Source organism: Eulemur rufifrons, chromosome 19, assembly GCF_041146395.1.
Source record: "Eulemur rufifrons isolate Redbay chromosome 19, OSU_ERuf_1, whole genome shotgun sequence".
Lineage (NCBI taxonomy): Eukaryota > Metazoa > Chordata > Mammalia > Primates > Lemuridae > Eulemur > Eulemur rufifrons.
In genome coordinates this window covers 109,927,839-109,954,558 of record NC_091001.1, presented here as the reverse complement: position 1 = coordinate 109,954,558, position 26,720 = coordinate 109,927,839, and the positions used below count along the sequence as shown (strand labels likewise).

Genomic DNA, 26,720 nt, shown 5'->3' with positions numbered 1-26,720 from the left:
CTTTTAACTCAATTTGCAATGTTCACATTTTCAATAGAAACATTTATTGGGCACTTACTAGGCCCCTAGATAGAACATTGCTACTTACCATTTTAACCAACATTCTCTTGCCAAATATTAATATAAACATCTGGTTCCCCAGGGGCACAGCTACCATCCTCCTGTTTCACATTGAGGATTATAAAATCTCTTTTCATATTCTCCCATTTGTCAAGATTTTGTTGGTATTTAGTTTTTGTGGTTTGTATTAGACAACAAGGTATTGTTCCATATGCAAAAATGAAAATAAAACTCTGTGTCTTCAAACTACATATCTCCACCATTCCTCTGTTCCTCACCTCTTCTCCCTCCAATCACGTTCGAGAATACTGTTCTTAAAGGTGTGTGTTGAGTCCAAATGAGCCCAACTCATCAAGTCATTCTTCATATAAAACTTGGGGAAATTTATACAGGCAATACTGAAAACTCTCCTTGAAAAATGAGTAAGACTTTACAAGTAAAAAGGGGCGTGTGCTGGGTCGGAAGTAGGGGGTAAGCTGTCTAAGCAGCTCCTAGCAGAGGGAGCAACTCTGGAAAAGTGTCAGGTGTATTCCTGCAAGAGCATAGTCCTCTGTGACTGCAGCACACAGGGGTGCAGGCCAGAGGTGGTGCTGCCAGGTGGGGCTGTGCAAATGGACAAGTTTGTGAAGGGCCTGGAAAACCTGTCACCAAGGGTTTCACGTGGTGTTCCCACAGAACTGGCTCTGTATAGAAAGAGAACTCAAATGACCATGTGAAGGATCAACCAGAGGGGAGTAAAACCCTAACAGGCTCATGTCAGTAAACCATGTAACACACACACTCATACAGAAAGCTCTGCCTTTTCCTTTACTTCAGAAAAAGTCCCAGAAACCCTGTTAGATGTACAGACTTTGCATAAGCAGGCCCTTTACCTTCCAGTTTCTTGAGTAAGAAAGATTTCCCACTTCCCCACTGAGCATACAACCCCACACAAATGGGAGGCTGCATGGTAGGCTCACTGAGAATATCTGCCAGGGCGCTGCTGTATAAATCATAACCAAGCATGTCACCGTCGGTTTCGGTAGGAGACAAGTGTCCTGTAGTTAGAAACACAAAATATCCTTACATTAAACAGTGGCATTGCTATTAAAAAGGAACATCCATTCTCATTTTTTAATTAGAAAGAAAAAATCCTATTTTAAATGTTTAGACCTATAATTACTATTGTATTTCAGAGAACTTAAGTTATCTATTAATTATAAGAGGTATCATTTTTATGTACAAGTAAGAAAGAAAAAAAAATTCTGCTAAATTGCGACACAATGCTTTCTTTTCCGTTACTTACAGGACACATTTCAATTTCATTAGATGTTAAAATGTATTATAGAATAATGTATATTTTAGAATCAACAAAATATGATAATTAAAACACAAACTAGTACATAAGAATTTAACATGAGTAACACCCACGTAAAGAAAGTGGCAAACGTTACTAAAGAACGTAATAGATACGCTGAGCCTTTCTGCCTACTATGGCTCCAGACAGAAAGGTTCAGCAATTCTCCCAAATTAATCTAGCACTTTAGGGCAATTCTAATTAAAACCCATGAGAATTATTTAATTGAAAAGCAAGAAAAACATGTAAGAATAGCTAAGAAAAAAAATGTAAAGACTACCAAAAGGTAGTTGTCATTGGAGAAGAATAAAAATATTAAAACTACAAAAATTAAAACATCGTAGAACTCGTACAGGATATTAGCATAAGTGGCATTTCAAATAAGGGAGGAAAGAAAGGATGAATCAGTAAGTGGTTTTAAGAGAGTTTAACCATTTATTTGTTAAAAAATAAATTAAATTAAAATGCTACACAGACGGGGTTGGTGGCATGTGCCTGTAGTGCCAGCTACTCAGGAGGCTGAGGCAGGAGGATCACTTGAGCCCAGGAGTTTGAAGCCAGCCTGGGCAATATAGCTAAAAGTATTTTATACACTTAATAACCTCTATTAAAATTAAGTTTCTGAAACACTAAAAAATTAAATATTAAAAATAAAACCATAAAAATATTCAACAAAAATATAAAGAAACTTTTAAAAATCTTCGTTGGAAAAGTCTTTCTTTCTTAATATAATATCAAGGCCAAAACTACAGTAAAAGACCAAAGGATAAACTAGAAAAATGTATAACTTTTAGAGAGAGAATAAAAACACCATGACCATAAACCGAGAGTAAGCTGGGTAATGCAACATATAGGATGGTCCCAGGATCAACATTCATAACATATAAGACATTTAAAATCAATTTTTAAAAAATATTAAAAACTAAAAAGTGAGCAAAGGATGCAAAAAGGGAAATGGCAAGAATACAAATAGCCTATGAATATAGTAAAAGATCTCAATCTCACTAATAAGTTTAAAACACAAATTAAAATGAGATTTTTTTTCTCTTACTGATCTGATTAGCAAAGATTAAGAGGCTGGAAATACTCAGTGTTAGCAAGGTTGTGGGGAACCGTGCTGTCTCATACTGCCAACAGGGGAACAAATTTTTACAACCATGTTGGAAAGTCTGTCAAAACTGTGGGCATCCACTGACTTGGCAATTCTACCTCTAGGAATTTACCCTAAGAAAATAATCCTAAAAACAAGAGTCAATGAATACGTGTACAAAGCTGTTCACTGCAGCACGAGCTGTTAACAGCAAAATAAACTAAATATTCATCAATAGAGAACTCAATGCACTATGAGAATCTACAATGAAAGATTATGTAATAATTGAAATGTAATATAGTTCAGTATTAAAAACTTTTATATCCTAGTAATGACTCATTTTTTTTTTAAACTACATACATAGTATAAAACATTTCTACAAATGTAAAGAAAAGCCTGGAGAGTCATTCAAACAATGATCTACACAAGTTGGGAGACAGAGAACAATGGGGAATTTGGCACTTTCTGTTATACTCATGTTTTCATTCTTAAAATGTAATGAGGGTGCATTACTATTATAATCAGACAAAATATTTTAAAGTAGAAAAACTCATAATGAAAGAGAATCATATTTATAAATAAGATATAAGAAGCTAAACTGGAAGGTGATGGGATTCTACTAACTCCTGTTGGTTTCTGGGGCTAACATAATTTTTGAAATCTAGTAAAAAATTATTTCATATTTCAAAACGGCACATATGAATGATTACATTTTCCTGTGCATTCTTTTCAATCAAAAACCATTTTAAGCCAAGCACGGTGGCTCATGCCTATAATCCCAGGTACTTGGGAGGCTGAGGTGGGAGGACCACTTGAGCCCAGGAGTTCGAGGTCGCAGTGAGCCATGATCATGCCACTGCACTCCAGCCTGGGTGACAGGGCAAGACCCCATCTCTTAAAAACAAAAATTATTAATTATTTTAGTACCACATTCAGGGCATTCTACTAGATGTTACAGAGGACACAAAGCTAAGAAACAGTGAAGAGCTTGGGATTTGGAAGGGGGATAATTCTAAAAGAAATAGAATAAAAGGCCATATGTAGTAAGTATAAAAAAAGAAAAATAAACACAAGTGCTTAAGTATGCTATTGAGGCAAAAATTTTATCTGGTTAGGCCGATCAGTCAAAGTCACTGAGAAGGGAACAGGTGACACGAAATGAGCCTTGAAGGAGAGCGATCACTGTAACAAGAAGAGAGCATTCCTGAGATGGAGAGGGGACGACTGAGGGGGCAAAACACAAAGGCAGAGAACCAGAAATGCCCTGCCACATGCGGAAACAGAGAACGCTGTGATAAAAGCACAAAGTAAACTTGGAGGACAATGGGGGAAAAGACTTTCAGAAAAGTTGGCCAGATTTTTAGAGGTGTCCTTAAAAGCTTGGTTGATGACTCTGAATGTGCTTAATTTAGAACGCTACAGTACAATTCGGGAGAACTTTAGACAGGGAGGACAACTTTCCCACATTAAAATAATAACTTTCTAATCTCTGATATTCTCTAGTTGAGTGACAATGCAAAAGTGCCATTGGCCTCTATTTTTCATATTTTTTTAAATAGAACATTCTTTATTTAAAAGCTTGGTTAGGAGTAAAACCCAATACTTACTGGCTCCAAATATTTGAGTTAAAATGCTTTTCTGATGGCTACAGTCAATATTGTAAGGAGTCTCGCCTGCTTTGTTGGGCCTATAAAGTAACCGCCCATCTTTGGGATTTCTTAAAAGAAGTTCTGCCAGTTTCCGACTCCTTCCACGAATAGCAATATGCAAAGGAGTGTCTCCTTTCTGTAAAATAATAGGATGAAACTTGAACTTTCACGTTTTTATATGTAGTATACACAGAGTAACAATTTTCATGTTCTGTAAAATCATAGAAAATCTGACCTTTTCATATTTTTCATTTAGAGCACATACATAATACGAATTTTTATTTCTACCTTCCCCACAAATTCTTTCTCTAGTTCCTTCCCCAGCTTTTTGCAGATATCACTCCTCCCAACTCCCTCCAGAAAGAAGGTCATTCTTCTCCCCTTCCCGTAACTCACTGAAAGAGAAGAAGAAACAGGCTTCCTTCCTCCCTGCAGCGACTCCCAGGCCATGGATCCACTTCATTAGGATCTACCCGCCACCCAAATATTCATTGTCCAAAGATGTCAATCACCTTCCTCAACTAATTTATATTCTATTCCACAGCTTTCTTCATTTGTCTAGAAAGCCCCACGATCCATGCTTGAAATCCCGTCTAACGTGACGCATTCAGACAGCTCCCGTGACCTTCGTCAACCATTCACCACTATGATGAGCCCTCAAATTTCATTGCTTTACATTCTCCACCTTTGAGTCTTTTATGTAATATCTGTCTTTCTCTGACTGCTACAACCTCTTCCACTCTCCTCATCCTTTGCTTTTCCTTAACATCAGCCCACCTTCTTCCCTCATGAGAATCTCCAATCACAGTAGTGTCCACATCCAACACTAATAAAAACTAGTATGTAAAAACCAAAAAAGCACTCTTAGTGTGCAAAGTGCTCTCCCATTTATTAATATTACCTCACAAATACCTCTATTGAAGATAACCAATGACTCAAAACTTAACAAATTATATCCTCAGTTCTCACCACCCGATCTCTCTACGGCGCAACATGCAAATGACCTGTGCTGTTCTTTCTGTGGCTACCATGGCATGACTTTATCTTGACTTTTCTTCTAGATTCTCTCCCCGTGTCCTCAACGTGGCACAATAACTGTGTCTGTTGAGCTTATGTCTGTAAGGCACTGTGCTGACACTCTGGAGGATGCAACGAGAAGACAAAACAGTTCCTGCCCTTAAGTAGCTTATGCTGTAATACAAAGAGACTGGAGAAACATGCACAGCTGTACAACAAACTATAACATGACACATGCCATAAGAAGTTAATTCTGAGCTTAGCTTTGATGATCTTAGTCACTCCCAGCAACTCTCATTCCCAGTAACTAACTGCCAGCCTTGATTTCATGTCCAGATTCCAGCCCTACACTTCCTGATGCCTACCGGCCGCAGCCTCCTGAATGTCTCATCAGCCCTCAAACTGAAAACAGCTAAACCTGATTTCGTCACCTTATATTCCCCACCTCAACTCCAATTCTCATCTCTAAACCTGCGAGAAGGCAAAATATCATCAGTAGTATTCCTGGCAGACACAAAATTTCTGAAAAAGCAGGGAAGACATTCACATACCCTGATGATATGCTGAAGATAAACAGTGAGCAGTGATGGGCCACGTAAAAATAACATTAATCTTTACTCTTAAATTTTTTTTTATGAAATTCTCTACAAAGAGCCAGGTGCAAGACTTATACACGTTTGTATCTCGAATTCTGACAGGACAGCACCTTATCCGTCCGCAGTAAGAACGTGTTGAATGAACAACTGTTCCAACTATCGTGAGTTACTTGTCAGCAAGCGTCATGTGCTGACTGGGCACAGCAACACACAAAGGGATACCAAGACAGAGTCCTTCAGGAAACTTATTAATAAGTATGAAATAACCATTTATACATAACATATTACATAATTAATGAGGCTGTATGCAACCTTAAAAGGTATAGTCCAGTGGTTCCGTATTGCAAACCAGGAGACCAGTATCAGATATGAGCTAATAGCAGAATGAGGAAAACAGGCATTAGAGGACTTTTTCTTTAAGCTTTATACATATTCAATTTCAAAAACTCTTGTTTGATTTTTGTCCTTCCTAATTTTTAATATTAAAATTTCCTTTCTTTTATATGAAATTATATTAATACGATGGGTAGAGGGATTATTTTGGTTTTGGTTTTGTTTTTTAAATAATGTTGTAAAATTTGGTAAAATAAAAAGGCAACACATTGATTCTGTGCTTTTTGTTCAACAATCTCACAAATAGAAAGATAAACTTTAATTTATTATGAATTAGTAAAGCCCAAATCATAATTTACAATATTTCTTACTTCATAAATAAATCGCTTCTTTTCTGGAGGAAAATCAATTTGAAGTAGAGAAAGAAATAAGCCTGTTTAAAATGGAAACTAAAATGAGAGACCAATTCTATCAGAAGTATTAAGCAATTTAGAGTTAAATTTATTAGAGAAAATATGAAAATTTCTCTAAAAGGAATTTATCCCAAGGACACATGGAAGAACACTTTATCTCCTGCAGTGAACATTAATGCCCGTCTACTTTGAGAGTCTACCTTCTCCAGCCCCACTGGATTCTTTCCTTCTGTTTGTGTGCAACAAGCTCTACCCTAACGAAGGCCTGTTCATGTGGTGGTTCACGGCAGCTCCCAGTAACTGGCGTGAGCAATGGAAGGAAAACCTGAAGCAGCTTTGTTAACAGCACACTGAGCCGGTCCACTCCTTGGCACACTATCACAGCATCAGAATCCCACACAGACATCCCAGCAAGTAATCTTTCCCTGCACAAAATAAAATCAGACCCCCATACGCCCACTAGATACAGGGGTCAGTCTACCAGCAGCTTTCCAAAAAGTGTTCTGTAGGTTGGGTGCAGTGGCTCATGCCTGTAATCCTAACACTTTGCAAAGATTGCTTGAGGCCAGGAGTTCATGATCAGCCTGAGCAAGAGCAAGACTCCATCTCTACAAAAAATAGAAAAATTAGCTGGGTGTGGTGGTGTATGCCCGTAGCCTCAGCTACTTGAGAGGCTGAGGCAGGAGGCTCACTTGAGCCCAAGAGTTTAAGGTTGCAGTGAGTTATGAAGATGCCACTGTACTCCAGCCCCGGGAACAGAGTGAGACCCTATCTCCAAAAACAAACAAACAAACAAAAAGCCAAGAAAAGTATTCTCTACACAGATTTTTTTTTCTTTTTTTCTTTTTTGGCACAGATGCTTTACCTTATCTACAGCAGATACTTTAGCTCCTTTATCTAGCAGCAGCTCCACTACTTCAATATTTCTCATCTTGGTAGCCTTGATAAGTGGTGTTTCACCATCCTGTGGGCACAGATAATAAAATTTAACATATCAATAGCTTCACACCTAAATGCTTGTCATACAAATGCACTTGACAAGAAATATCTGACTCTGCTAACAGTCTATTATTTAAAATGTTCTCAAGAAAACATAGTTTAGGCCAGGCGCGGTGGCTCATGCCTGTAATCCTAGCACTCTGGGAGGCCGTGGTGGGAGGATCGCTTGAGGTCAGGAGTTCCAGACCAGCCGGAGCAAGGGCAAGACCCGGTCTCTACTAAAAATAGATAGAAATTATCTGGACAACTAAAAATATATAGAAAAAATTAGCCGGGCATGGTGGCGCATGCCTATAGTCCCAGCTACTCGGGAGGCTGAGGCAGGAGGATCGCTTGAGCCCAGGAGTTTGAGGTTGCTGTGAGTGGGGCTGACGCCACGGCACTCTAGCCTGGGCAACAGAGTGAGACTCTGTCTCAAAAAAAAAAAAAAGAAAGAAAGAAAGAAAGAAAAAGAAAACATAGTTTAAAAGCTAACAAAAAAGGTGCTTTTCCTTGCACAACTACCTGTTTGTATCAAAATAACATTTTATATCCCTTATCCAGCATGGGATGTGTCTGCCTGCTTATAAACCACACCTGACATCAGTCCCTGCACGCGGCAGCAGTGGCTGCTCCTGTCAACGCCCAGGTTCCCCTGCTGACCTCTAGGGCAGCCCCTCCAGAGGCCACTTCTCATTCTCACCATCTCCCCACCAACCAACCCACAGTCCAGCCTGTCAACATCCAGGCAGGCCAGTATCCTGAGCTTTTCAGAAATTTCGTCACTGCAGTTCTCTGTAAACCTAAAGACCTGTGTATAACGTTGGAAACCATTTAACATAAGCAGGATGCCTTCAGAAACCTCAAAAGAGTTTGTGATTGCTTTCAAAACCAAACCAAGGGAAATAAGAAGAGACCACAATTCAGCCCTGAGTTAGGAAAGACAAAAAAACTGATTACAAGCCACAGGTAGTCACAGGGCTGACACAGGGGTCCAAAAAAGGAAAAAAGATCAAGGAGCCACCTGCAAACCAGAAGGTATCCGGGAAACTTTTCTGCCCTAGGGTACTGGCGGTGCTGTCACTGATTTAGAAATATGCTGCTCCAGATCTCCAGCAGATAAAATATTATTTAATGACCTACCAGGATTGTCTTACAGGTGCCGCCATAATTTTGCTTTATTCACTGAGAATTCCTGCCATTTCAATCCAGAATTCCAATAATATTTTCCCCATGGAAAACTATTGTACATAAGGCTAAATACAATCACCAAAGTCTTACGTAATTTTTTATTTTTCATACGATTTGAGTAAAATAGGCTCCAGTAGCTGGTGTGGGGAATCAACCACCAGTCACAATTGTCTTTTAAATGGAAATGTGTTCTGGATTTCCAATAACAGAAACATAAAAGAATTTGGAGAAAATGATCTGCCCACAATTTATGAATAACTTATATTGTACTTTCTGAAAAGTATTTAATTGAAGTGAACAAATTACACACTATATTTTGCTATGAATACACAAATCCTGAAAGGATACAAAGTTACTCCTCAATTTAATATAGAATATTACCAATAAAATCAATATAACTCTCACACCAATCAAAGGTGATTGAAATAAAATGAACATGACTAATATTCAGCATTAGGTATTCCTAACAGAATAGAAATGCCATTTATACCTTTGTGCATATTTCAGTATCAGGATTGCATTGTAAGATATCTCTCACCATTGTTGCATTTCCTTTCTCAACAGCCCAATACAAAGCAGTTTTATTGTCCTATATAATTAAAAAAAAAATCAGCAATCACTTCATATAAGATACAATATTTACAACTACTATTTGTAAAACATCTTTTCTGCCAAAAAGCATTTAAACAGGCAGCATGTTGGGAAATAATATCAACCCTTATGCTATCTTGGATTTATTTTTGAGAATTCTTTATGAAAGAAACCTATGAAAACTTAACATTGCTTGACTTAAAAAGCAGCAGTCCCATATAGTTAATAAAATATACTTTTGTAATGCAAACAGATTTCAGGAACATGTACTGGGTGAGAAGTCATCAATGCCTGAACTCTGTAAACTTAGACAAGTCACTTAAATATCCTGACTCTTGGATTTTCATCTGTAATATGGTATAAGTGTACCTGCCCAATGTTTCAAAAGATAATGCATGAGAATGTACTTCATGAACATAAGGCATTATTGTTTTTATCATTTTTAGCTTTTTAATCTCCATCCACCCTGCACTCCTATACTTTCCTAATCAGATTCTTGAAAACCCTATCTTGCTCAAAAACCAAAAATTGATCCACACAGGCCTTGAAAGTTTAGCTAAAGAATAAAAAAACTGATTGAAACATAGGAAAACAGGATTGACAGACACACAGTAGTTAGATAAAAGTCTAAATAGGTGATCTAGAAACCATCTTTTAGTGAAAACATGATTTTAACCCAAAAGATAATGAATGACTTTCGGCTGCTGCCACATTAAGTTTCCTATACCAAAATTTCCCCAATGGAGTTCCCCGCTACACTATCCGGACAACTTTCTCAGGGTGGCCCTCAAATGTCTCTGGCCCTACCTTCCTTTCCATTTCAATTTCTCTAACTCCCACCCCCCACCCCAACTGATTTACTCACTAGCTGTGGAATACAGTCTTTCACTTTCCAATTTTCTCAAATGTTCTCATCTTATTACTACCGCCCTTGCCTGAAACACTCAGCCTTCCTTTTCTCTGCCTATCTAAACCCAACCCATCTTCAAACTTAGCTCAAGTTCTCCCTTCTTTCAAGTCTCCTTTCTTAAGGCCGTCTTTCCCCACCTCGAGACTCATACTTGAACCTTTCACTAGGCAATCAATCATATACCATCTTGTGGCTTCACTTTTTGTTTACAAAAGGCATAAAAATAAACATAAACAAACTAAAAGTTTCCAAATTAAAATACATATTTCTTAAAGGCAAAGGTCCCATGTTAGTTCCCCTACAACATTTGGCATAATATTTATTAGTTTGATTCAAAAATGGATTTGGATACAAGAGATTTTTTTTGGCTAAATACAAGGAAAAAGTGGGCAGAAATGTAGACTGTCCAACAAAAAAATGAGTTACCCAGAATATTTTTTTGAATCTAAAGCTCTTGAAGTATTAGACAAATTCACAACTGTGAGCAAGGCTTTTATCTAAAATCAATAACCTTTGTAGCTCTGTGAACTAGGACTATCTTAAGCAAAGTCCACAGGTACTACCAAGTGGTCCTAGCAAAAGCAAGCAGAATGGGGAAAAAGGAAAAGAAACTAAAACAAGAATGAAAGAATAGCATATGGATAAAGAAGACAAAACAAAGGGAAAAACTAATGAAAATAAATAAGTGCCATACACTCAACTGTCTCAGTATCACTACTCGTTTCAAGATTGAAGATATCTGTATGTTAGTAAGGGAGGCACATTCTAAAAACATGAGCTTCTTTTTGGCTTACTTCTATCTAAATTTAACTTGATATAAATACAGAAATTTTATAGTAATGGCAGTGAAACTTAATAATAACATATATCCATTAAATGTATTAGGGTTTAAAAGTTTATCTCCATAGGCAAGTGGAAAGAATAACATTATCATTAGTGGACATATACAACTGATCCTACTCAGAGATAACAGCGGCACTGTCATCACACATACCTGTCCTCTAATGTCTATATCAGCATATTTTTGGAGAAGTGCTCGAACAATTTCAACGTGACCACCTCTGACAGCTCCAATCAACACAGTATCCCCACTCTAAAAAGCCAAAAAACAAGGTGACTTGAGGAGGAGAACACATAAGCACTGTTTTGAAGTTAAGACTAATCATTTGTTAATATAATAGATTTTTTCGAAAAATTTCTTGGAAAAAGAATGTGTCTCCAACTAAGAGAAAAATTTTAATTACCTGATATTAACACCCCTCAGAATAAGGACTCTATGCCTCAAAATGAGGAGTCTGATATTCCATTTTTAAAAGTTTAGAAAGACAAATTATTCAGAACAAGAATCTATTCTCTTTGAAGGTAATGTTCCATTACAAATGTAAATTAAATACAATGACACTGTGGCTGTCAATGACCTACAAGAACATTTGGAAATTACATAAAAATCTCTTGGAATAATGCTGTATGAAAAAAGCCATGGATTCCAAAGAGGGAGCTGTAAAGCTAAAGCTATCAGTGGGTCTACAGCCATAGTTAATTAAGGGAAAGGTTTGTTTCCAGACCAACATCCAGGAATATCTAGTCAATTTGGCAGTTACAGTCCAGGAGGGTATAAGGCTGATTCATTCTCCAGGATAAGACTAACAAAGTTCACAACCTCTCTCATGAACATGAAAGAGAGGTTCATGAGGACATCTCTTTGCCCTGAAATTATATTCATCAAGCAACCATCAATTTTTTTTTTTTTGTTACATTCCAATGTGTTTTTAATTATCTCAACAGGTATTGCAAAAATACTTTTTTTTTTCAATTTAATTTTACAGAATCAAAGAGTCTAACAGTATATCTTGTTAGATACAGTATGTCCTCATAATGTATACATTATTTCTTGTACAATGATATGAAATAATATGGGAAATATTCATGATAAATTATTAAGTGAACAGTGCAAGTTAAAAACAATAGTTTCATATTTTTCCCCACCCCTCCTTTCCCGAGTCAGCACCTTCAAGTGTTACCACTCCCCAAACGGTGCGCAATGCACTCATTGTGTAGGCATACCCCCATCCCCTCCCCCACCCCCCACCTCAGTCTGATGTCCAATTGGTGTCGTTCCCAGATTTGTATTTAGGTGATGATCAGGGAAACCAATTTTCTGGTGAGTACATGTGATGCTTGTTTTTCCATTCTTGGGATACTTCACTTAATATAATGGGTTCCAACTCTCTCCAGGAGAACCATAGAGATGTCGTATCTTCATCATTCCTTATAGCTGAGTAATATTCCATGGTATACATATACCACAGTTTACTAATCCAATCATGTATTGATGGGCATTTGGGTTGTTTCCACATCTTTGCTATTGTGAATTGTGCTGCTATAAACATTTGGGTACATGTGCCTTTGTTACAGAATGACCTTTTTTCCTTTGGGTATATGCCCAGTAATGGGATTGCTGGGTCAAATGGCAGGTCTACTTGAATCTGTTTAAGATACCTCCATAATGCTGGCCGGGCGTGGTGGCTCACGCCTGTAATCCTAGCACTCTGGGAGGCCGAGGTGGGCGGATCGTTTGAGCTCAGGAGTTCGAGACCAGCCTGAGCAAGAGCGAGACCCCACCTCTACTAAAAATAGAAAGAAATTATATGGACAGCTAAAAATATATAGAGAAAAAATTAGCCGGGCATGGTGGCGCATGCCTGTAGTCCCAGCTACTCGGGAGGCTGAGACAGGAGGATCGCTTGTGCTCAGGAGTTTGAGGTTGCTGTGAGCTAGGCTGACGCCACGGCACTCACTCTAGCCTGGGCAACAGAGTGAGACTCTGTCTCAAAAAAAAAAAAAAAAAAAAAAAAAAGATACCTCCATAATGCTTTCCACAGGGGTTGCACTAGTTTGCAGTCCCACCAGCAGTGTATTAGTGTTCCTGTCTCTCCACACCTGCGCCAACATGTGTTGTTTTGGGTTTTTTTGATAAAGGCCATTCTCACTGGGGTTAAGTGATATCTCATTGTGGTTTTGATTTGCATTTCCCTGATGATTAGAGATGTTGAACACTTTTTCATATGTTTGTTAGCCATTTTTATATCTTCTTTTGAAAAATTTCTATTCATGTCCTTTGCCCACTTTTTGATAGGGTTGCTTGATTTTTTCTTGCTGATTTTCCTGAGTTCTAAATAGATTCTTGTTATCAGTCCTTTATCTGATGTGTAGTATGCAAAAATTTTTTCCCATTCTGTAGGTGGTCTGTTTATTCTCTGGACTGTTTCTTTGGCTGTGCAGAAGCTTTTTAATTTAATCATGTCCCATTCATTTATTTTTGTTGCTGCTGTGATTGCCTTGGGGGTCTTCTTCATAAATTCTTTGCCTAGGCCAATGTCTGTAAGAGTCTTTCCTACATTTTCTTCTAGAATTCTGATTGTATCACGCCTAAGGTTTAAGTCTGTTATCCACCGTGATTTGATTTTTGTGAGAGGCAACCATCATTTTTAATTATCGCTTCTCATTACTTCGAATACTGGAAATGGTTATTTTGGCAAATGGCATAAATATTTTATTTGCTGCTAAATTATAAATCAGTTGTAGCCTTTTGGGTTGGGTGAGCTCAGGAGCTGCAGTTCAATTCAATCCTTAAAGGGCCCCGATGTGCTATAAATCAAGAGGCAGGTCCTCGAGACTTGTTAAGTTTAGCACCACAGTGTAGTGTCTTAAATACCACATTAATAGCAGAAATAAACCCAAGGCAGACAACTCTTAGTTGAGAATGTTAGCATTAACATGGGTGCAGACTAGTAAATTAACAAAAGGTTACCAATGTTTCGCTGCTTACAATGTGCCATGCACCATGCTAGGCAAGGGGAAACAAGATAGACAAGGTCCCAGCTCTGGGAGAATTTACAGTCTGGCGGTGAAAGCCAATATACAATAAACAAAAAATTACACAAATGCTACGCAAAAAAAGTTAAAATAGGGTAATGTGATAGAAAGTGACCCAGTAGTTAGTATGGACTGGGTAGTAGAAGAAGACCTTTCAGAGGAGGTAACATTTAAGCTGAGGGGGATGACAAGGAGCCAGCATTTGAAGGTCAGCACCCAGCTGAGAGCACAGTTGGTGCAAAGTCCACAGGGCAGGAACGAGATCAGTGTGTTCAAAAGGGGAAAGGCACTAAATGTCTGCAACCTATTGAAACGGGGAAGAGTGGTATAAAATGAGGACAAGAGGGAGGCAAAGACAATGCTATGTAGCACCTATAAACTAAAAAGGTAACGTTTATCCTAAATGCAGGAAGAAGTCTTGGATGGCTTTAAACAAAGGGTTACATGAGAGAGTTATTGTTTTAAAGACTGCTCTGAGAACAGGGTGAAGAATAAAGTAGAGGCAACAAGAGAACCCAGATGCGATGTTATTGCTATAACATGGGAGACGGTGGCTTGGGCAGGGCAGGTGATGGTGGAGATGAAGGAGATGTTTTGGAGTCAACAGAATGTGCTGGAGAACTGGATGGGGTAGGTGAGGGAAGACAGAAATCACGGCTAATGCACATGACTTGGGGCTTTAACAACAGAGTGGATGGTTGTACCACTTGCTGAGACAGACAAGACTAAACAAAAAAGCAGGTTTGGGGTGAAAAAAAAGGTCATCTATTTGCCTTAAGAAGCCAAGTGGACATTCAAGTGGAGAGTTCAGGTAGAGTTGGATATTTAAGTGTGAAGCTCAGAGAAGTGAGGACAACAGAAAGAACTGTGAAAATCTTAAGGGGAAACAGTGGTACTTAAAGCCCTGGAACAATAACTAACCCGAGCCATGAACACCGCCTTCAGTGATGTACATCAAGGACAGTTACAGATGTATATGTGACGTTTTCAGTAACAAAATTTTTTGACAAGCAAAAAGTATTCAAAAAGATTGAATAATTTTTAACTTGCTAGTTTTAAAGGTGGAAATGAAACTTATCTTAAAACAAGTTTATCTCATGCATGAAGAATCCTGAAAGGTGGTAAGAGGCAATTAAAGAAACCTTCTATCCACTTCACCACTACAAGGCAATATGAAACAGGCAGCCTACCCTGTCAGGTATGTTCACGTATGTTCCAGCGTCCAGCAGATCCTGTACAATCTCCGTGTGTCCCTCCTTTGATGCAATCATCAAAGCTGTATTTCCATCCTTATCTGTTAAATTGACATTTGGATTCCTCTTTAAAATTTCTTTTACTGACTGTGTGTACCCTCCTTTTACTGCCACAATAAGTGCAGTCATTGAATTCTAAAAAAGAAAAAAGCAAGCCCAAGAAATTAGTATAGTCTAGAAAATACACAATGTATTCCATAATCATAAAACAGGTGTTTTCAAATAGATGCCTATTATTGCATTCATTTCTGATAATAAAATGCCAATACAAACAACCAGACATATACCAAAAATGGCCAGGAGGCATATTTTGTTTTTGAAGATACATTAATTCTCTTGAGCCATTAGAACTATTATTATAATTTTTTAAATGATAATCTGAAACTGGAGTCATTTACAATGAACAAACCCTCTCACTAACATAATTAAGAATAAAATAGTTGACATGGTGACTAAATTAAACACATTCTAAATTAAATAATCCAGAGTAAGGTAAATTAGACTTCAAACTAAGACTTCTTTATAATAAAACTCATATGAAAAACTGAAGTTAAACACTGAATTAATAGCTATAGGATATTTCAAGAAAAGTATAATATATACTGTCTTTTACAGTGATCTAGAAACCACACTTCAAAAACTGTCTGAAGTCATTCTTTTAAAAACTGCATATCTATTTTATAGCAATAAATCACCTAACAGAAGAATCTGGCTCATTACCAGACATGTTAAAATTGCTTCTTGAGGCCAGGCACGGTGGCTCACACCTGTAATCCTAGCACTGTGGGAGGCCGAGGTGGGAGGACTGCTTGAGGTCAGGAGTTCAAGACAAACCTGAGCAAGAGCAAGATCCTGCTCAATTAAAACTAGAAAAAAAAATAGCCAGGCATGCAGACACGCCTGTAGTTCCAGTTACTCAGGAGGCTGAGATGGGAGGATTGTTTGAGTCTAGAAGCTTGAGGTTGCAGTGAGCTATGATGACGCCACTCCACTCTAGACCAGGTGACAGAGCAAGACTCTGTCTCCAAAAAAAAAAGAAAAAAATTGCTTCTTGAGATGCTGATTTACTTTAAGATGTCATATGATTTCCTTATAGAAATATTTCAATTATTAGATCAGCCCCCAAAACTAAGCTGTCATTCTCTCCATATTAAAACAACACAGCTTTTCAAATCCTTTGGCAGTCAGTCACCATAGAGACAAGCCAGTCATCCACTTGACCAACTGTCCAGAAAGGATGAAAGTGGAAGGTGTGATGTTCACAGCTGCCTATAGATCATGCTGTCTCCACACGGCATGAAAACAGTACACATGGCTTCAAGGTCGGCAATTAGTAGCTTCTCTGCCAACATGGAAAACAGGAGGAATTGGTTGATATGCCAATAGAAAGAGTTTATCCTTAGTTAATTATAGCCAGAGACTTGGTAGTATCTCTTCTCAGAATTCTTTACAGTCCATCTTACATAATATAATACTTCTACAAATAGTAGTCTGTATAATGTTAACTGTTTCCTGTGCATAAATGTTGTTTCCTTTGACTGTATTCCTGTAAGCTCAAGGGAAAAGCAATTCGTTAGGCTTCTCCAGTTTCCCCGACACACTTGGCACAGGGGGATATACAGCAGGTGCTCAATAAGGAATTCATAACTGCTAGTCAATAAGATGTCTTTAACCAGTTTTTAAGCTTTAAGGTTTTGAAGGCTGATTTCTGATTTTTTTAAAATCTGTTTATTGATGACAGAAAATATGGCACAGCTGAAAATATCCAAAAAATTACAATATTAAATTTTTTAAAGAAAATGTACTTTAGTGGAGCATTACTTTTTCCATGACTAATATCAAAAACTATTTGAACATTTCTTTAAACAATTTATACTAAGTGTAGAAGAATACAAACTCAGTTTTCTTTTATACTCTCACAACACAAAATACTTTTGGTGACCAAATGTGTGGAAGTTTTTCCCCACCCACCAAGCAAGCAATCAGTTCTGCAGCAGACACTAGCTAGGTATTCTGCAATTCAATTCTGACACTACCTACCTGGAAATAGCGACAGATCCCACAGGTTGAGAGCTAAGTCCCCAAGACAGCCCCTACATTTCAATGCCAACTGAAATCTTCAGGTTGTTTTACCTGTGCTTCTGACCGACTGGCTATAAATCAGAGTTGCCACAACCCTCTCCTTGGGTTCTATTAATTTGCTAGAGTGGCTTACAGAACAGAACTCAGGCTTACTTAACATTTACCAGTTTATTATAAAGGATATTTTAAAGGATACGAATGAGCACGGAGATGAAGGGATACACAGGATGAGGTCTGGAAGGGTCCCGAAAACAGAAGCTTTTGTCCCCATAAAGTTGGGGTATGCCACCCTCCTGGCACAAGGATGTGTTCTTGTTCACCTTCCTGGAAGCACCCTGAACTCAGTCCCTTTGGGTTCTTACGGAGGCTTCATTATGAAGGCATGATTGACTAAATCATTGGCCGCTGGTGATCAACTCAGCCTTCAGCCCCTCTCCTCTCCCCAGAGGTGGGAGCGTGGGGTAGTGAGTTCCAACCCTCTGAGTACACAGTTTGTTCCCCTCACAACCAGCCCCCCCAGCGTGTGGTTATCCAGGGGCTTTCTAAAAATCACCTCATTAACATGAACTCAGGTGTGGCTGAAAGGGACTTGTTTTAAGTAACAAAAGACTGTCTTTCACCTTTATTACTCAAGGAACTGTTTCAAAAACCAAGCACAAAAGGCAAAACATTTTAACAAAAGATACTCTCATTGCTCTAGTCCCTTAGGAAATTACAAACGAGCAATGAGCTAGGAACCACAGACAAAAACCAAAATATAGTCATGTGCAACACATTTTGGCCAATGACGGACTGCATATACAATGGTGGTCTCATAAGATTATAATACCGATTCCTGTACCTTTTCTATGTTTAGCTATGTTTAGATGTACAAATACATACCATTGTATTACAATTGCCTACAGTGTGTATAGTACAGTAACTTGCTGTCCAGGTTTGTAGAGCAATAGGCTATGCCATATAACCTAGGTGTGCTCTACCATCTAGGTTTGAGTAAGTACATTCTATGACTTTTACATAAGGGTAGAATCACCTAACAACACATTTTTCAGAATGTATCCCCATTGTTAAGTGACACATGACTGTAAATATATCATAATATCATACTAATATTGCTAAAAGTTATTATTTATACTGTGAACTAAAATAAAATCTTAAGCCCCTCAGCTGACTGAATGGACTCTCTCTTGGCAAGGGGACCTAAGAAATACCCTAAAGCCGAGTTGCTGGCCTTGAGAAGGGAGGTCAGACATGCCTCATCATGCCCACCTCCTCTCTTGTAGATATCCTTTGCAACTCATTAACAGGCCTAAAGCTATACAAGGTAAAGCTTAAACCATACCTGCAAGTCATCAATTTACTTAACAGATCACTTGAGTCTGGGCATATGTCCGATGGTTTGTCTCTGATTAATAGACTTCCTTAACTTAAAACATTCTGAGCCTTTAGACAAAGCTTCACTTCTTTAACCAATTACAAATCAAAGAATCTTTAAACTCACCTATAACCTGTAATCCCCTGCTTCGAGATGTCCTACCTTTTTGGGCCAAACCAATGTACTACTTCCATGTATTGATCTATGACTTTACGTGTCATTCCTGCCTCCCTGAAATGTATAAAACCCAACCACAGCAAGACCACTTGCTCAAGGCTTCCTGGGCGTGGCTCTCCAGGCCATGGTCACACATATTTGGCTCAGAATAGCCTCTTTGAATTATTTTACAGAGTTTGGGTCTTTTTCCATTAACAATACTTTCAGCCTCACAAAATTTATATGCATTAGCAATAGATCCTTAAAAGCATATATTTATAGCCCATAATATTCATAATGTAACACATTTAGGATAAAAGAAAGAAAATGCATGTTTTCCTAAGTCACTATCATTCAAGAATTAGAGAGAAATTTTCCCAGACATATATTAATACTAAGGAAAAACAGTCTTTCTTTTAAAATCAAAAATATATCTATATCACCAGGAGTTAAAATATAAGATACTTACAGCTCCTTCTTGATCAACGTCAGCTCCCATGGCCAATAAATGTTTCACGCATTCCAAATGACCCTTTCTTGCTGCCCAAACCAAAGGGGTGGTTCCATACTGTGAAAACAAACAATAAATTTAAAATTATCAGAGGTATACTAAAAGAATCTATCTCTCAACATGAATTTTAATAAAAATCATACTCTTGAGTATTCTTAGATAACTGCATACACTAATCATAATTTTAATCCTAGATAAATACTATTTCTCCCAATTTATTTCTCCTGAACAGATGATTAACAACTGCATGAAGTATCTTTTTAACTTTTATGAGTGACAATTTTTCCATCATAAAATCATACAGCCCCAAATTTTCAATTCACATATCTCATGAAATAGAATGTCCAACAGACTGATTGCAGGTGAAAATAGTAACATCCAAGTGCCAAACTAAATTAGTTCTAACTACTTTACATGGGTTAACACACATAATCCTTACCACAAGAGTAAGTACAATTCATGATACCACATTTTCACAGATGAGGAAACTGCAACCCTGCGATGTTAATCAACAGGCTAAAGTCAGAAAGCTATCAAGTGGCGGAACAAGAAAGACCCATGAACCCAACAAGTCTGGCTGCAGAGTCTGTGCTCTTAACCACCACCCCCAGCCAAAATCAAAATCAGCCTTTGTACATGACAACTTCAGCCTAGAAACTGCACTCAAAAGCACCTTTCCCTGAAACATGATTGAAAAGGCATCAGAGAATATAAATCACACACAAAGGCAATGCTGTACCTTTGGGTGTCTGTCAATCAACAGACATATCAATACCCACAGTGACCTTTAGGTACCTGGGAGCCCACAGACAGAAATGAATATTTAATGAACATCTACTCTCTAGGGCAGCCCTGTCCAGTAGAACTTTCTGTGTTGATAGAAATGCTCTATAATTCTGTGCTGCCTGATATAGTAGTCACCAGTCAAATACGACTATTAAGCACTTGATATATGGCTAGTGTGACTGAGGAAATGAATTTTTATCTTATTTCATTTTAATTAAGTCTAAGTAGCCATATGTGGCTAGTGGTTACTACATTGAGCAGTGCCATGCTATAAATTATGTCAGACACCCCAGCAACCACGCTGTTGAAGGTTGTAGCCCTGGGCACTCTTCCTTGATGGATGGGACCTCGTGACAGCCAAAATCACAAGGCTGCCAAGACAGCACACGGGAGCAGGCGCCCAACAAAAAGGAAGAAAGTAATAATGAAAGGGAAACAGTTATGGCCACTGCCTCAAAGCAGGCTTAGAGAGGCGGAATACGGAGTAGAGGAGTAAATTCCCAACTTCCCTCCTGCATCTGTAGTCTTCTCCCAGAATTAAATTCCCTTTTCTAGCCTCCTCCCTTGTGGATAACATTTTCTCTGGCTAAAATGCCTTCCCTAACCTTATAAATCAAGATCTGAGATATCCTCAAAAATAACACACATAGACACTGACCTTTTATAAAACCTTTTTTAAATATACTAATTATAATTAAGCTCTCATCCTTTGAACACCTATTACATTTGATTTTTGCCCTTCTTGTAAAACTGAACAATACAACATTACAAGTCATAATTTCTATTCTTTCTCCCACCCCATCACATTAGCCAGCTGGCCTCACCCCTATGTTCCACAGACAATCTCACTTTCATCATGAAAAAGAATTTCTGACATCCAGCAAGACCATCCCTCACCTTGTTCCTGTCTACTTCAAAACAGCTCTGGAGTCAGCACTCAGAACTACCTCAATGAGGCTCTCTCTTCTCTTCTCAAATTCTGGCCTCTATCCCTCCCAAACCTAATCTCTTCATGTGTATTCACGATCCTACCACCTTCCCGTTTCACCTAGAACCTCACTCAATCTCCTCCCACATCTTCAGTCTTTTCTTCTTAGTCCCTCTTCACGTTAGGTCTCTGATTTAGGTCCCTTCAATTTAGGCCTCTCCTATCCTAACAAACTTTTCCAACAAGCTACTCTCTTAAGATACTAGTCGTTCTTTCTTTCAAATTTTTCAAAATAATTTATAATTCCTTACCAAAACCCCCTTGAAAACTAATTTGTTATAAACATTAAAAAACCACCATCCCTGAGGTCACTGATAGTCACCTAAACCCCAGATCTAAAGATCTTTTACCCAGTTCTTTCTTTCCTTCCTGAAAGCCCTGCAGTACTCTGAACTAAACTGACTGTCCCTTCCAACTTGAACTTTCAATTCGTTCATCACCTTTGACGTTCAGCCAGCCAAATTCTCCTACCTCTGCAGACACTCCTAACAATCAGCCCTTTGCTCACAGCACTGCAATGCTACTGATCTCAGTTATCAATCCACACTCACAAATTTCAGAATCACCTGCGTAAGCCCTTCATCACCAGCAGCCCACGCCTCCAGGTCCCCTATCTCGCAGGACACCTAACTACAGGTGCCCCTAAGTACAGGTGCCTCACCACTTCAAAGTCAACACATCCAGAATGAACTTCACTCCCCTTCTCTAAAAATTAGTTTGCATAGAAACCTGCCTATTTCTGTCGGCAATAAAAATGTTCTCTTAGTTTTCAATCCATCCCACAATACACTACCACACATTAATTTTTCTAAAACACCACTTTGTGCCAATCTACTACTTAGATTCCCCAGTGCTTTTCTGTGTCTACGGGGCAGAGGACCAACCTCTTCAGTGGGGTGTCCAAGGCCCACCTGAAGGTGGCTCCACCTGTGCCCCAGCTTCCTCCTCTCAGCTCCCTCCGCACCACTCAGCCCCGCTCCACCCACACCATCCATTCAAGGCCAGCTCAACACACCACACAAAGGACACCCTGGTGCTTTTGCTCTCATTTGCCCCTGTGCCCAGTTCATCTCCTCTCCTCCTCTTCACTAACGTAAGCTCTACCCTTTCCTCAAGGTCTAGAATAAGTCTCAGTTCTATCCAGTCTTTACTGACTGCTCAGCCATCAGTGAATTATCCCATCTTCAAACTCCTAAGTCACTTGACCCTTCGCCTTTGCATTTTATATGTCCCACTTACATCCCTGCTTCCCTGAACAGAGATCACTACTTCTTTGTTTTTGTATCTCCTGTGCTAAGTAAGGGTATAGGGCACTGCACACAGTAGGTGCTAAACATTTTCTCAAAACGCTAAAGAATGACAGGTTAGGTAGCATAATACCTGATTCTGGAGAGCCTTGAATGCCAAGCTACATATAAATATTTTTCTATAGGCCAGTAGGAGAAAATAAAGGTTTCTCCATCATATTAAATTGTCAAATCAGAAACATCAACAGAACTTGCCGCCATTTTAGACATACTTCAAACCTCAGTCAACCTGAATTAGCAAACAGTACAAAATACAATATTTCTAAATGCTGTATTATAAATATTTGCAACAGCTTCCTTATACTCCTCATTAAGCTATTATTTTATGCAATATTTTTAAATAAGGCATAACATGCATAAAGTGCAAAAAATATACTAATTTTCAGTGTACTACTTTGAAGATTTTTTACTTTCGTATCCACCTGTATAACCACCATCCAGATAAGATAAGGATGATTTCCAACACCCCCATAAGGTTAAGCAATACTGTTTCACTTAAAGAAATTTATGCACAGAATCTATTCCAATTACAAAAAACAAATCTTTAAATAATAGCTATTTTTCTGTATTTAGCTACATTGTTATTAATCTGAAATGAATATGATTACCCCAACAACGTGTTAAGTTCTAAGACAGCTAATGGAAATAATGGAGGCACAAAAAAGAAAAAAAAAGGACATTCCTTATCTTTATGAAACTTACACTCTAGAGGTAAGAAATCTGCAGAAATCAATCATTATAAGGCAACAGGTTACACACACAAATGAAAGTATGCACAGACAAAACTGACAGTACACAGGAAGGGGCACCTACGTTAAGGAGAAGGTAACACCTCAAATGAGCCTTGAAAAATAAATCAGAATTCATTAGACAGAGGAGGTAACATTTCTAGCAGAGGGAACAGAATAAACAAAGCAGCTAAGTTCACCGAATGTTAGACAAGCTGTTGTATCTAAAAGCACGGCATATATGAAAAGGAATGGCAAGAAGTGAGCCTGGGAAGGATGGCTGAAGCCAAACTGAGAAGCCTAGGCTTTATCCTGAAACAGTGAAAGCCATCAAAGCTCTCCAAAAACAAGGAAGAGTAAGATAACTAGGTAAGTACTTATTGAATATTTGAGGTACGTGTTAAAGATTTAAAAAAAAACAGAATAGGACAACATTCTAGGGAGCTTTCTAGAGGTGATGGCAAATGAGCTGAGGCTGACAGATGAAAAGCAACTAAGGCAGACGAGGAAGAGGCATGGGACGCTGCGGGTCACGTGGTGGGCTGGCGTGCAAGGAGCTGTGGGGTACAGAAGCAGGAGAAAGGAGAGAAAGGAAGGCAAGGCCTATCTTCTTCCATCACACCAGAGATGTTCTTTAGTGTTCTTTGGGATTTTAAGCACAAGAGAGAAATAACCAAACTTGATTTTAAAAAGATCATTCTAGCAACAATACAGAGAAAGCAGACTGACTTAAGGTAGGAACAAGCATTCCAACAGAAAACTTCAAACAATGAAGACAGGGATTCCATTAGCTCTGTTTGTTTTCTTGAGAATGATGAATGTGACATAAAAAACATCAAAAGGACACTTAGTACACAATACACATAAGGGATCTATCTATTAGGTACATATCTACATAAAATATATTAATATACAAAAACATAAAATGCTTATAACTTGACACACTGAGTGGACATAACATGGACTGGAACCTGGGAAGACTGTGCTGACCTACCTTATCAGAGCAGTTGACTTTAGCACCATTTTGCAGTAAAAGTTGCACTATATCAGCATGGCCTCTCCCTGCTGCCCAAATGATTGGGTAAACACTGTACTGCTGGGATAGATAGGTAGGTAGGCAGGGAGATAGGTAGATCGATAGGTAAGAAGGAAAGAAGTGAGGGACGGAGGGAAAGAAACAAAATTTTTTAGGTGGACATTCAAAACACATCTGCTAAGTAAAGTAAGTATCAAAGGAAGTAACACAAACTAATATTTTTTTTAAAAACATCAAGTTACAAACTATTCTCCACTTTAAAAACACTAATAATACTCATAATACATAAATGGTAACTAAGATGCACTCAACCTTAAATAAACGCATCATGAACATATTTATAAATGTGTGATTTATCTAGTCAAGAGGCAATACTAATGTGATTATCTAGTCAAGAGGCAATACTAATTAGAAGAAAGTAAAATAAGAGGATTGTGAGTATCTATAACAGAACATATAGAAAAAGGGTATGGTTATGTTGTAAATGTCTCTTTTCTTTAAAGAAGTTCAGTTTAAGGATGCACAATTACAAAAAAACAGGAAGATGACTAAAGATTTCAAAATCTTGACCAGGCGCAGTGGCTCACGCCTGTAATCCTAGCACTCTGGGAGGCCGAGGCGGGTGATCGCTCAAGGTCAGGAGTTTGAGACCAGCCTGAGCAAGAGTGAGACCCTGTCTCCACTAAAAATAGAAAGAAATTATATGGACAACTAAAAATATATATAGAAAAATTAGCCGGGCATAGTGGCGCGTGCCTGTAGTCCCAGCTACTTGGGAGGCTGAGGCAGGAGTCTCGCTTAAGCCGAGGAGTCTGAGGTTGCTGTGAGCTAAGCTGACGCCACGGCACTCACTCTAGCCTGGGCAACAAAGTGAGACTCTGTCTCAAAAAAAAAAAAAAAAAAAAGATTTCAAAATCTCTTTTTGAAATGTTATATAGTTAGTATTTAAACTCTAAGAGCTGCCTTTTTGTTGGACAAAAATTGAGAAATAAACTTACCTTAAGAAAAAAATTCTCATTATGTTTTGAAAGCACATTCTACATTATTATTGCTTAATAAGATTCAGAAAATTTCTATCTGCTTTGAAGTATAATCAACCTTAAAAACCCCTAAGAACACTTACCATTTATATCACAAATGAATTTCTTATTAACACTTACCAGACCAGTGACACTCGGATTGGCACCGTGAGAAAGAAGCAACTCCACTACTGCAGTACGGCCTTTGTAACACGCCCACATGAGAGCAGTCCACCCTCCCTGAAGGAAAAAGAAAGGGGGGGAAGGGAAGGGAGATAAAATTTTGGATCTTCTTTAAGCATAATAATGCCACTAATGATGTTCTTTCTGTGAATATATTTATAAACCAATGTTTGTATTATGAAGATAATAGTATGCAGTTTTAAATCCCCATATAAATATACAATAGTACATGAAATAAGCCAAATCTCTTAAGTCCACAAATGATCACTCCACAGTTTGTACTATATCATGAAAATTGAAATACGGAACATTCATGTTGGACCCTGCCAAATTTCTAAGATTTATTTTGGCTGTCTAAAAACTTTTCTTTAGAAAACTTTAAATGTCCCTAGATATTCTTTTCCTTGTATGAATCTAAACTTTATCCAGAGAGGAATTCCAATAACCATACTCTACTCCTGCATTTAAACACATCCGTTAATCCCAAGTCATTAGAGTTCCTCTTGCTAAAAGAGGGAAACACTAAGGCAATGATCTGTGATCAGGACTTCAGGGGTGGGCGAGGCCATTACGTAGAATTAACAGCATGGTAAACGTTTTATTTACTAAGCTGCAAGAGTGACTTTCTCTTTAGCTATAATGCAATTCAACAAAAGCGACCAATATAATCAAATCTTACCAAGGAATTATGCGTTATTTGGCTTTTTTAAATCAGTATTTGGACCAACCCACATTTGGTTCTGAGACTACAAATACTTTAATCCTTCTGATCGTGTTTCAAATGCTTCCCCTAAGCTGGAAAAGGCAAAACTGCAGAAAGGGCAAACAGACAGGGATTGGGGAGGGGGTGGCGGGTTGAATGCAAAGGAGTAGTCTGAGGGCCTACTGAAGTGAGGGGCCTGTGCAGACACATGACACTGCACATGCATCAAAACCCATCAAGTGTACATCATAGAGTTAATTTTACTGTACATGTTTCTAAAAATCAACCAAAACATGAAGAATATGGAGAGGAAAGATAGAGGTATCAATAAGGACCGATTTTTTAAAATATGTATGTATATACAGATAGATAGATAGATACAGAGATAGATGTATGCGTATGCAGAGTTAGTATACACATACATGTATTTCCTACTTCTATCCACTGAGATGGACTAGAAGCAGTGACAGCCCATTAGCAATAAGTACATCTGACACCTAGACATTAGTTTCTAAGCATTTTCCAATAAAAAGAGCCAGACTTCCTTGGAAAA

General features: G+C 38.2%; 1 protein-coding gene across 3 annotated transcripts in view; it reads right to left on the bottom strand.

The window, feature by feature from the left end:
- KIDINS220 (kinase D interacting substrate 220) overlaps positions 1 to 26,720 on the bottom strand; it is a 104,636-nt gene that overhangs the window by 59,128 nt on the left and 18,788 nt on the right. For 2 of the 3 annotated variants that reach the window (XM_069494064.1, XM_069494065.1), the window contains exons 5-13: positions 25,423 to 25,521; positions 24,221 to 24,322; positions 19,376 to 19,474; positions 15,231 to 15,428; positions 11,159 to 11,257; positions 9,154 to 9,252; positions 7,360 to 7,458; positions 4,094 to 4,271; positions 933 to 1,097 (exon numbers count right to left, since the gene is read on the bottom strand). In XM_069494064.1, coding sequence (XP_069350165.1) covers positions 933 to 1,097; positions 4,094 to 4,271; positions 7,360 to 7,458; positions 9,154 to 9,252; positions 11,159 to 11,257; positions 15,231 to 15,428; positions 19,376 to 19,474; positions 24,221 to 24,322; positions 25,423 to 25,521 — 1,138 coding nt within the window. The remainder of the gene's footprint in view (positions 1 to 932; positions 1,098 to 4,093; positions 4,272 to 7,359; positions 7,459 to 9,153; positions 9,253 to 11,158; positions 11,258 to 15,230; positions 15,429 to 19,375; positions 19,475 to 24,220; positions 24,323 to 25,422; positions 25,522 to 26,720) is intronic. The other variant, XM_069494067.1, reaches the window with a different exon arrangement.